Genomic DNA, 11,967 nt, shown 5'->3' with positions numbered 1-11,967 from the left:
GGGTTCTTCACTGTGAGGGTGGTGGAGCACTGGAACAGGTTGCCCAGGGAGGTGGTTGAGGCCCCATCCCTGGAGATATTCAAGGTGAGGCTGGACGAGGCCCTGGGCAACTTGGTCTAGTTGGGGGTGTCCCTGCTGACTGTGGGGGGTCAGACTAGATGACCTTTGGAGGTCCCTTCTGGCCTGGGCAGTTCTATGATTCTATGAATTCTATGATTCTAAGTAATTCTTGCTTGACGCGAGATGAGGTGGGCACAGTTTGGTCGCTCAGCTGTGAAAAGGGACTTCCTTGCAAAATTTCCCCTTTACCTCATCTCTTCAGCTCGTCTTGTGAGTGTCATCAACGTTGTAAAGAAATAGCAGTTTCCTGGAGCCCCAAGTGAGTCAGGCCGGGGGCGTCTGGGGAGGAAAGGGGGAAGGTTAGGATGTTCTGCTTGCCCTGGCTGGCAGATGCCGCCCCACCAACCGGATGAACTGGTTGTCCCATATCTGTCTTGCGTCACTCCTTGGCTGCCTGCCCTGGGGTTTGTGCCAGCTGCATGGGGCCAAGCCTCTCCACGCGTCGCGTGATCCTGTTCTGCCCTGAATTCACAGAATCCCAGAATGCTATGGGGTTGGAAGGGACCTCTGGAGATCATCTCCTCCAACCCCCTGCCAAATCAGGGCCACCCAGAGCAGGTTGCACAGGAGCCAGGTGGGGTTGGAATGTCTCCAGAGAAGGAGACTCCACCACCTCTCTGGGCAGCCTCTGCCAGGGCTCTGACACCCTCAAAGGAAAGAAGTTCCTCCTCGTGTTGAGGTGGAACTTCTTATGGTCAAGTTTGTGCCCATTCCCTTTTCTCCTGTCCCTGGGCACCACTGAAAAAAGTCTGGCCCCATCATCCTGACACCCACCCTTCAAGTATTTCTAGGCCTTGATCAGATCCCCCCTCATCTTCTCTTCTCCGGACTCAAAAGCCCCAAGAAGTCCCTCAGCCTTTCCTCAGTAGAGAGATGCTCCAGGCCCCTCATCATCTTTGTAGCCCTTTGCTGTCCCCTCTCCAGCAGTTCCCTCTGCTTCTGGAACCAGGGAGCCCAGAATAGTCAGGAGGATGGGGCCAGGCTTTTTTCAGTGGTGCCCAGGGACAGGACAAGGGCACAAACTTGAACATAAGAAGTTCCACCTCAACATGAGGAGGAACTTCTTCACTGAGGGTGGCAGAGCCCTGGCAGAGGCTGCCCAGAGAGGTGGTGGAGTCTCCATCTCTGGAGACATTCCAACCCCACCTGGACACGTTCCTGTGCAACCTGCTCTGGGTGGCCCTGCTTTGGCTGGGGTTGGTGTAGATGATCTCCAGAAGTTCCTTCCAACCCTGTATCATTCTGTAAAAGCTCAGAGATTTATGTGCAGAAATACATTTCTTCTCCACTTTCAAAGTTTACCTCTGGGATTCGATACAGAAATAAAACAGGGAACAGATCGTTACCTGAAATGCCTTCTGCTCCCTGAGCGCGCCTGATCTTCAGCCTTCAAAGTCTTCACTTTGAATTAAAAACCAGGGGTGAAGCCACGACTGTTCCTCGGTTTGTGGGGAAAAATGTGAACTTCCTTTAAGCTAGATCTTTACCCAAAGTCTTTTATTTTTACCTTATTACGCTTCCTTTTTTTTCTGCTTGGAAGCAGAAGTTCAGAAATTCTAACAGACCACTTGCTGCCTTTGCCCTAAAACCTGCTGTGATCGTGCCAGTCTGTAATTGTTTTGATAAAGTTTGGGCAAGAATCTCCTCAAACTCAGCACCAGACACCACTGATGTTGGCTTGTTGTCGAGGAGCTTTGCTAGTCCTTGGCTTTACAGGGCTTCTGTGAATCGGCTTCACGATGTGGTTTAGAATTTGTGGTGGCCCTAAAGTTTGGGCAAGAATCTCCTCAAACTCAGCACCAGACACCACTGATGTTGGCTTGTTGTCGAGGAGCTTTGCTAGTCCTTGGCTTTACAGGGCTTCTGTGAATCGGCTTCACGATGTGGTTTAGAATTTGTGGTGGCCCTTTAATAGCAACATGGGTGTTTTTTTTTTTGTTGCCCAAAGATGGTCTGTTTTTACCATTTCCTGTGCATGTTTCCTTTGTGTTGAGCATTGAACGTGCTGAAAATAGGTAGAAAACGGGGTGCAGAGAGGAGATAATGAGGGATGTGTCTGTTGTCTACGTCACTTACGGAAGGATGATGGAAACTGTTGGAAAGCAACGGGAGATGGGTGAGGAGGACTGTAAAGAGGCTCAAGTGACTTGCACGTGGGGCACTGGAATAGGCATCTATCACACTAATTGTTTAGTCTTGTGTGCTCATTAAATTTACGTCCTCTGAAGGTGACAAATGATTAACTTGGCACTTTGCACATGAACTTTGCAACATTAACCAAGTCACAAGGCTCTTTGGTTGTGCATGCTTTGAGGTGACGTTGCTGCCGAATGCTGGTGACTCATTTACTTGCCAAAAAAAACCCTATGGCTTGTGCTGCTCAGTCTCTGCGGTGATGTTACCCCTGCTCCGTTTCCCCAGGGACCACCTTCCCCCGTCACAAACCTTTCTGAGGGGTCTCAAGGTCCTTCTGGTTTTCTCCTGGGGCTGTGGGCCCTCAGCGGTTGATGACAACTGTGGTGGGACATCCCAACCTGGATGCTGAGCTGGTCCAAATTCTGATGGGACTTGGGTCTCTATGGGACATCCCAACCTGGATGCTGAGCTGGTTCAAATTCTGATGGGACTTGGGTCTCTTTACTCTGGAGAAGACTGAGGGGGGATCTGATCAAGGCCTATAAATATTTAAAGGGTGGGTGTCAGGAGGATGGGGCCAGGCTTTTTTCAGTGGTGCCCAGGGACAGGACAAGAGGGAATGGGCACAAACTTGACCATAAGAAGTTCCATCTCAACATGAGGAGGAACTTCTTCACTTTGAGGGTGGCAGAGCCCTGGCAGAGGCTGCCCAGAGAGGTGGTGGAGTCTCCTTCTCTGGAGACATTCAACCCCACCTGGACACGTTCCTGTGGGACCTGCTGTGGGTGGCCCTGCTTTGGCAGGGGGTTGGAGGAGATGATCTCCAGAGGTCCCTTCCAACCCCTATATCATTCTGGGATTCTGTGATGGCCTCTGCAAAAACATCCTCGTTAGTGCCCATGCCCAGATGCGAGCTCTCAGTTTAAATCCATGTGCAGGGGTTTGGGGCCAACGTGGCCAGTCGTGGTGCTCGATAGTCCTGGAAAATATTAGAAATAAAGGATATAGTGGGCAAATCCCATCATCATGTCTTCTCCATGATGATGGATAGTTAGCCCAGGAGCTTTTACTTCCTTCTCGGTGTCCACCCTTGCCCATATGATGCTGTTCTGGAACAGAGAATAGGTGGACAGTCGCACGTGCATCCAGCTCCCCAGGCCATAAATATGGGGTGTCCTTTTTGAGTCATAGGCCTTGCTCTTTTTGTGCAATGGAAAGCAAGGCAGGATGGAGGTGCAGCCTCCCCAGCCTCACCTTTAGTGTTACTGATGTTCCAGGGGCTTTTTCCTGTCCCACTTTCAGTACAAGATCTTAGCGTCGGAGGAGGAAGAGGGGAAGTCGCTCACGGTGGTGAAGTGGAGAGGCATCGGTGCCCTTGGAGCTCCAGTTGTCTCATCCTTTCCCTCCATCCCTAAAATGGGGTGGGAGGAAGAAGACCTGGTCGCTGTACGCCTGCAGACAGGGAAATGGGAAAAAGATTTCCCTCAAGGAGAGGAAAAGTTAGTTGTAGGAACTCCTTTAATCATTAGCACCACCTGAAAACCCAATGTATGTGGAGAAGGAAAAAAGCTCTTGAGAATTGGTGATTGTGTTCCATTTCATGTGTCACTTTTAAGAAGACCTTCTGTCTCTGAGCCCCAACCCAGCAGGACCTTGCGTGACATGTGCTAAAGGTCTCTAAGGTTTAGTTTGATCCTGGTTTCGTCACTTGATGCATCAGATCCCTTAATTTTGAGGTACAGGCAGCATCCAGGAATGCAAGAGCTGTGTAGGATGAGAGTTGTCTGAAATGAAGGATGTCCCCTGCACTTGGAGGTAATTGAAGGGCAGGCACCAGATCTGGCTGGAGGGGAAGGAGGCAAACAACGTAAAGGAGCTGCAGCGTGAGGAGTGTTGGATTTAATTAAAAACATACAGTACTGGGGGAAATAATGAACTGCTCGTGTGCAGCGTGATGAAATCCAGCTGTAGCCTATTGAAAACAAACAGGCTGATTTATTTATTAATTTTTTTTCCCCTCGAGTTTCCAGAACGTGAGTATGGACGGCGCTTCGTTTTTATGGGCGTAGTCTTGGGCTGGAGGATTCTAGAGGGTGGATGGAGCTGTTGTAACTCCAGAGAGCATTTGTTTATGCCACCAGCAGGGCATTGCTGAGTCTGTCGGTGCTATTTCCAGGGCTGTACCCAGTTCTGAGGATAAAAGCCTTCTGTCTCCAGGGCTACCAGTTGGGCGGCCGTCACTGGTGCGCTGTAGGTTGGCCTCAGTGGGCAAAACATCCTTTTGGAGGAGAATTTATTTTAGGGGTCGTGGAATTCTGTTTCCTCCAGGAGAAGGAGGGACTGTGTTTTGCTGAGATGGAGAACATTTGTGCCTTGGTGGTTCATGTTTTCGGTGAACGTGGAAAGGATGAGTTTTTGGAGTTGGTTGATGCCAGGTAGGGGGGTTGGAACACGATCGAAGAATCATGGAATGCTTAGAGTTGGAAGGGACCTTAAAGACCATCCAGTTCCAACCCCCTCCCTTGCACAGGGACACCTCCCACCAGACCAGGTTGCTCCAAGCCCCCTCCAACCTGGCCTTGAACCCCTCCAGGGATGGGGCAACCACAGCTTCTCGGGGCAACCGATAATATTTAAGGTCCCTTCCAACTCTTAACCATTCTATGATAGACTCTCGTGTCCCAGCTCAGCTAACGTGGTCCTTCGTTAGTCGAGGAGTGATTCACAGGAAGTGAATTCTCTCTTCTCTTCGTTAAAGTTTGGATGAGTAGCTGATTTCAGATCCATGCTTTTATTTTTGTTTTTTTCTAGATCTTTGCCTACTGTACTCGTTACTTCTGAAGTTAAAATTTTAATTAGGCCATTACAAAAAGATCCACGGTTACTTCCCTGGGCAGATGCTCACTTTCTTCATTGCCTTTCAGGCGGCAGCAGCAGGTCTCAGCTATGTTGGGGGATACGTCATCAACACCTACAAGAGCTACGACAACTTTCTGCAGGACAAGTATGCTCTGCTGCCGGCCGTTATCATTCTTTGCGTGGCTGCGGTGATGTTCATCATCGGGTTGATCGGCTGCTGTGCCACCTTTGGGGAGTCTCGAGTTGGCCTAGGGCTGGTGAGTGGAGCACGTTGTTTGGGTGTCCTCTTCTTCATCCAGTTGGGTGGAAATTCAGTCCCTGCCTGGACACATTCCTGGGCAACCTGCTCTGGGTGGACCTGCTTTGGGAGGGGGTTGGACTAGATGATCTCCAGAGGTCCCTTCCAACCTCATAGCATTCTGGGATTCTGGGAAGCTAAATTATTTGTTGCACGGCCTTGTACAGACAAATACCCACAGCTGTGGACAGTTTGATGGCTCTACCTCAGCTACCTTGCTGGAGATAAGCATGGAGAGTAGCAAGTTCTGAGATGAAGTGTGAGGGTGAGGGAACAGGAGGAGATGTGAATTTCCAAAACAAGAAAAAACAAACCAAAACCCAAACAGTATTTTTCTGCTGACTTTAGTTCTTTGAATCCTAAAGTATGCCTCGACTTCTGGAATTATTTTTAAAAGGCTAAAAAGATTCAAGCTGAGTAACCTGGGCCCCCAGCTGATGTTTTGAAGGCGATGTGAGCTCAATAAGCAGCGCCCAACGTACCTACCACAATATCCATGCAGTCTCCTGTTTGATGGCCACCTTGTGAAGTGTTTCCTAGGCTCTTTTCACACTGATGACATCATGGAGGCTGCCTACACTGGGCACAGATCCTGTGGGGCCACGTAGTCCCAGCCACACATAGTAATCTCCTATTCTAAATTATTTTCTGGAAACTATTTTGATTGGAGAGGCAAAAACAGATAAGGTTAACTTACCATGATAAATCAATGGGATGGGTAATGTGCAATTGAATCCAAATGTTGTGGAATTCTTCTTTAAAGTCTTTCTCTCTCTCTTCATTTCAGTTCTTGGCCATTATCCTGGTTATCTTTATTGCAGAAGTATCCGCTTTCGTCCTGGGATTTGTTTACAGGGAAAAGGTAAGCAAAGAATTAGCATCTCTGTGCTAGCCTGAAAATAAAGAATAGATCTTGTTAGAGGTATCCGCTTTCGTCCTGGGATTTGTTTACAGGGAAAAGGTAAGCAAAGAATTAGCATCTCTGTGCTAGCCTGAAAATAAAGAATAGATCTTGCATTGTTAGAACATTCTGGTATATCAGGTTTTCTAGCACTTCATCCTTTATCCTGCAGTCTGCAGGGCAAGTGGGAATGGGGAATGTCACCATCCGGAATGTGGATCAGTCTTTGTTGGGAATGTGGTGAATACATAAAGTACCTGGCAGGCATCACAACAGACTCTTAATTTGGAATTAACAGTTGCTGATGCTCATAAAGGAGGGAGAAGCAAGCTTCTATCCAGGAATGTAATTCTGGTTAAGTGCTACTTGCATTTTATCTAAAACATCGCTTCATTTTTATTTATTACTTTTTCCCCCTTAGTTTCCCCTTTTCCCCTTAGTTTTTTCCCCTTAGATACAGATCTTTTGCAGTTTTCCTTAGATAAAGTTCTTAGCTCTCGTCTTAAAACACTATGGTTTTGGTTTTTTTTCCTCTCTCTAAATAGGTGAAAACTGACGTACAAGGCACAATGCGCTCAGTCTTTGAGAAGTACAACGGGGAAAATTCAGAGTCTGATGTTGTGAATTACTTGCAGGAACAGGTAAGAAAACATTTAAATTGCGCTGAGAATTATTTAGAAAAGAAGAATTGGGTCCTAAACGTGGAATTTGGGCTGGGAAGGGAGGGGAAGAGGGTCAGTGTGGTGTTTAGCATCCGATTCTGCAGGTTGCCCAGAGGGGTGGTGGATGCCCCATCCCTGGAAACATTCAAGATCAGGTTGAACGAGGGTCTGAGCAACCTGATCTAGTAGAAGACGTCCCTGCCTGTGGCAGAAGGTTGGACTAGATGAACTTTAAAGGTCCCTTCCAACCCAAACTCATTTGATGATTCTCCAAGGCAGCTGAGCTGGCCTTTTCAGGCTTCTGGTGTGAAGTTCCTGTAAATTAATAAACTTGTTGATGGGAGGGGATTTTGGATCAGACCAAATGAGTACACACGACTAAGTGCTGCTGAGAATCCTGTACCACGTGGCAGAAAGATGAGAGAAGGCTCTCTGACTGTCCTGTTGTTTGGCAGCTTCATTGTTGCGGGGTAAAGAACTACAGCGACTGGACGACCACGGCGTGGTTTAATTCCACCAGGAACAACAGCGTCCCTCTGAGCTGCTGCAGGCAAGATGTGAAGAACTGCACGGGGAGCCTGGATCAGCCACAGGATCTCTACACACGGGTGAGGATGAAGGACACGGTTCCACATCTGGGCTGTGAGTGAACATTCCCAGCCAGCCAGAATGAAGAAGGGATAACTTCACCCAATTCTTCTCAGCAGTTTGTCCCCCCGAGCCTTTTTCTCCCCGTGGTTTTCCTCTAGCTAACTTCCTCCTCATATAATTCTATAAAAACTCTTAGATGATGGAGGGACACCAGTCTGGATGTTTGGTCTTGTCTGTCTGCTGGTAACTCCTCCATTTCACGTTGCTACAGAAGCGAGGTGACAAGGCCAGAGCACGTAGTTCCCATCAAACAGATCTGGGGTAGGGGAAGAGACTCTTCTCAAATTGACCATGAATATGGATATTAGGAAAAATTTTTTCACTGAAAGGGTTATCAGGCATTGGAATGGGCTGCCCAGGGAGGTGGTTGAGGCCCCATCCCTGGAGGTGTTCAAAAGACGGGTTGATGAAGTGCTGGGAGGTCTGGTTTAGTGATGATGCTCCTTGTTTGTTGTGGGGGTGTCTATTTTTGTCAGTCAGGTTGACGGTTGGACAAGATGATCTTTAAGGTCCCTTCCAACCTAGAAGATTCTGTGATTCTGTGATGAATCTGGAAAATTACATACCATGTCCTTCAGTCCAGGCTCAAGCCCATAAGTTGACTTCTAGAGATACCATTGCTGGTCTCCCTGGCTCTGAGTTTTTGCACAAGTGACCTGAGCTAGAGGAGACTGAGAAGCAGCAAATGGCAGTGAACTGCAGTTTGGTGATGCCTCTCCTTAAGCAAGAGGAGAACAACAAGCCATCGGGTCCAGAAGACAAGAATGGAAGGCCCTGGGTCTGCAGTTGCTGGTTAGACAGGCCTTAGGAGGTCTTGCTTCCTTTGAAGGGCTGGGGAGAAAAATAATAATAATAATTAAAAAAATCCAGCTGAATTTAACGTCTTTTGACTTGTTTTCACCCATCTCTTTCATGGCAGGGCTGTGCAGGGGAACTGGAGGCTGGGCTGCAGAGCGTTATCAGCTACGCCATGCTCGTAATCCTGGGCTTTGCCATTGTAAAGGTAAATATTTCTATCTCTTCCCTCACGGAAAATAATGCCGTTTGCCCTTTGATCCCAGGGCTTTTTCTTCTGCCATGTCCTACAGCCTTTTGCTGGCTCTGAAGTGGACCCAGTCCTCTGTTCCTCACTTTTTTCTTTCAAATTTCTGCATTTCGTCTGTATGATGATAAAAGAAGGGATCCAAAATTCCAGCAGGGGATTTGGGACGGCAAGTCAACAGAGAATCCATCTTGTCATTTGGTAGGAAATACAAAAAGCTGGATGTGATTAAAAAGCCCTAGATCTAGAATTCTTTATTAAAACAACCAGCTTTTTTGTATTTAACTGGAACTTTAAAAAGTAGCTCATCAAAATTTGTTTTTAGATGTAATCTGAATGAATAGTCCTGTGCTTAGAGACCTGGAATCAAAATGGACTAGAAGCATGAGGAGGAATGAAACCAGAAGGGCTATTTATAGACTTATAAGGTGGAATGAAACAAAATGTGAAACCAGATCATCTCGTGGGTGAAAGCTAGATTTGAAAAGCCCTGAAGTAAAACTCCTCGCAGTTGGCACGTCGAAGAAATGCCCAGGCAACGACGTGAAGATTTGACCCATAGATTTTAGCCTGGTGGTTTGCCATTGTCCCCTGTACCTGTTCTCCAAGATTAGTAACCTGTTCCTTGCGGGCAGAGATTTGAACCATTTAATAACAGCAAAGTGGTTTTTCTTTGACAATCTGCTCTCTAAAACGAGGGGCTGTAAGCTGAGCCGTCGCCGAACACTTGTGCTTTAATACCCCACTCCTGAACTCAACGCAGGAGCCAAAGTCTGTCCAAATATCATCTCAGATCTGGTCCTTGGCTTAGTTTTGACTTACTTAAATTTGCCTTTTCTTAATTTTGGCCCCAGCTTTTGATCTCATGGGCTTAAATTGCTCAGTGACGGCGTTTCCATCATGTCCTTTCCCTCTATAAAAGTGCTAAGTTCTACACTCCCATTACTACTATTTGTGATGAACCCTCCCACTGCAATCTCTCCTCTGATCATCTCTAAAGAGGACCTCAGCATATTCTGCACTGTCCTTATTTGCACGCTTTACATACTTAAATATTTTACAGAGCTCATTTTAAGTCCAGAGTAATCCCATGCTTCCACTGAAATTTTTTCCCACAGGAAGAGAACTAGGAATTAATGTGGATGTGTAAATGAATGGGAGAAACCAGGGAGGAAAAAAGCTGAGCTGGAACTATTCTTGGAAATTGATATGCCAAAAAAAAAAAAAAATCATGTTCTATGGATGTATTTTCTAAGTGCTTTTTAATATGAAATCAATGTCCTTGCTGTGATGAAGAAGCCTAATTAACATATAGGTGTTGAGCCCGATGACTGAAACAACAAAATACAGCAGAACTAATTCTCTTGTTCTCTTTCTTTTTCAGTTTTTCGGCATGCTCAGTGTCTGTGTGCTTACTTGCAAGAGAGAAGACAGCGGATATCAGCCTCTTTACTCAGGGGTGTTCGCTTAATAAAACGCAAAGATCACTTCTCTTTGGCTTCCTGATGATAAAATAGACCCGTAAAGATGAATGCTAACGGACAGTTTATGGCCTTCTTGCTAAATACTTTGTTTTATGTACATGAAACAAAAAGAACCTTGTGTATTGACTTGGGAAAAGTTTCTTGCGGGTGACGTGAAATGGAAATGTCAATATTCAGTGCCCTACCACAGCTTTCTGTGAGGTTATTGTAGATTTGGGTTTGTGACTTCAGATACCACCAGGTGGTGCTCCAGAAAGAATCTTTCTTCTGGAGTTCTTTCCTCTACCCTTAAAACATGCAAGAGAAACGTTATTTTTAATCAGTGCACCGATTGAGACCGCAGGAGGGGTTTCAGCTGTCTGCACAAACATCAGATGATTCCCACATTGTGGTTAAACAGCAAAAAGGAACATTTGAGTGCCAGGTTCAAATAGTCTTTGTAAGCATGGGGAGTTAGAGTACGTTATCTTTATATCTGATGGTGTTTCTATGGGATTTTTTCTCCTCCTTATGGTCTTACGTTGTAATTCAGAGGTTGTTACTGCAAGACAACCTCGTGTTTAAGGTCTAGAACGGACATTTGGGTTGTTTTTTGAAGCAGCTAGCGGATGTGAACAATCCCAGGTTAGGAGGGGACGTGTGTTTTGAGCTTTTGCGCTCAGGATGGCTCTCTTTGGCTTGGGTTTTTTGTCCTTTTTTTTTTTTTAATTATTGTTATTTGACATTAAAAATTGCTTATGAAGCAGCGCTTTTGGCAGGTTTTTTTTTCCTCTCCTTTTACTGATGCTTTTATGGTTTGTCTAAAAGACAAGACTATGTCTGTTTGATGTGGGGTTCTCAGGAGTTACTGGGACAAAGGCAGGTGGGAAGATGGCGGGGCAGGAAGCCTTGGCTCGGTGGGGTTGTGTAGATGGGGACGATGGAGGGGTTCCTGCCACCCTCCCTGCCCCACTTGAGGCTCTTGTCACCCCTAAGAAATGATAAAACCACCCATGGATAAAACCAACCACGTTGTCTGGTGGCATCACATGACTCCTCCTTTGCTCATTTTCCTTTCTCCTTAATGGTCTGCTGAATGCAGGCCCTTCTTAAATTGCTTTTAAATTGCTTTAGAAATGCTCCTTCTTTAATGCATTTCTATGTTAATCTGTTTTTCAGTTCTTTAAGGGTTTTGGTTTGGTTTTTTTGGTTGTTTTTAGAGGTGGGGAGGGAACCGTGAGCTATTCTCGGTTAGGGAATTGGGGTAAAGCAACGGAGTTTTTGCTTATTTTTAATTTGGAGAGAGATAAGCAGTCCCATCCTTAGCAATAGACCTTTAGATCTGTAGCTAATTAGAAAAAAAAAAAAAGGAGTTTAGGGTTATTTTTCGGTGTTTTGTGGTTTTTTTTCCTTTTGCCCCCAGAGAAAAGCAAGCAACGGGCGATGATGTTCTATAGGAGACAGACCAGCGTGACTACGTGTATGTTGAAAAGCGACTTACTTTTAACCGAGGGCTTTGTCTTCTGTCGAGCGCCGCAATAAACTTAATTTATGTAACCAATTAACGAAAGCTGTGAGGTTGTTTTGGTTTGGTGGGGTTTTTTTTCCCTTCTCAGGGGAAGCCTGGTTCCTGAGGGGGCCGGGCCCCGTCCCCTCAGCGCTTCCCGCCTTCTCCGCCCGCCGCCTCCGCGCCGCCTCCCGCGCATGCGCGGGCCAAAGGGCGGCGGGTTTGAACGGCCGGCATCTTCCCCGGGGATCCCCCTTCTCCTCCTCCTTCTCCGGGGACCCCTTGCTCCTCCTCACGGCCCCGAGAGGAGCCGGTCCGCGGCCTCCGT

At 46.8% G+C, this 11,967-nt stretch overlaps 1 protein-coding gene across 1 annotated transcript in view; it reads left to right on the top strand.

Moving 5' to 3' along the window:
* The window catches only part of LOC106899105 (tetraspanin-3-like), a 12,464-nt gene extending 771 nt beyond the window's left edge, over positions 1 to 11,693 (top strand). The window contains exons 2-7 of the mRNA XM_014960779.1: positions 5,181 to 5,372; positions 6,201 to 6,275; positions 6,860 to 6,955; positions 7,432 to 7,584; positions 8,547 to 8,630; positions 10,054 to 11,693. Coding sequence (XP_014816265.1) covers positions 5,181 to 5,372; positions 6,201 to 6,275; positions 6,860 to 6,955; positions 7,432 to 7,584; positions 8,547 to 8,630; positions 10,054 to 10,140 — 687 coding nt within the window. The 3' untranslated portion in view covers positions 10,141 to 11,693. The remainder of the gene's footprint in view (positions 1 to 5,180; positions 5,373 to 6,200; positions 6,276 to 6,859; positions 6,956 to 7,431; positions 7,585 to 8,546; positions 8,631 to 10,053) is intronic.
* Positions 11,694 to 11,967: the final 274 nt, after the last annotated feature.

The sequence above is a fragment of the Calidris pugnax genome, unplaced genomic scaffold, assembly GCF_001431845.1.
Source record: "Calidris pugnax isolate Ruff unplaced genomic scaffold, ASM143184v1 scaffold150, whole genome shotgun sequence".
NCBI lineage: Eukaryota > Metazoa > Chordata > Aves > Charadriiformes > Scolopacidae > Calidris > Calidris pugnax.
Note: the sequence above shows the minus strand (reverse complement) of the source record. Positions and strands in the feature narration are given on the sequence as shown.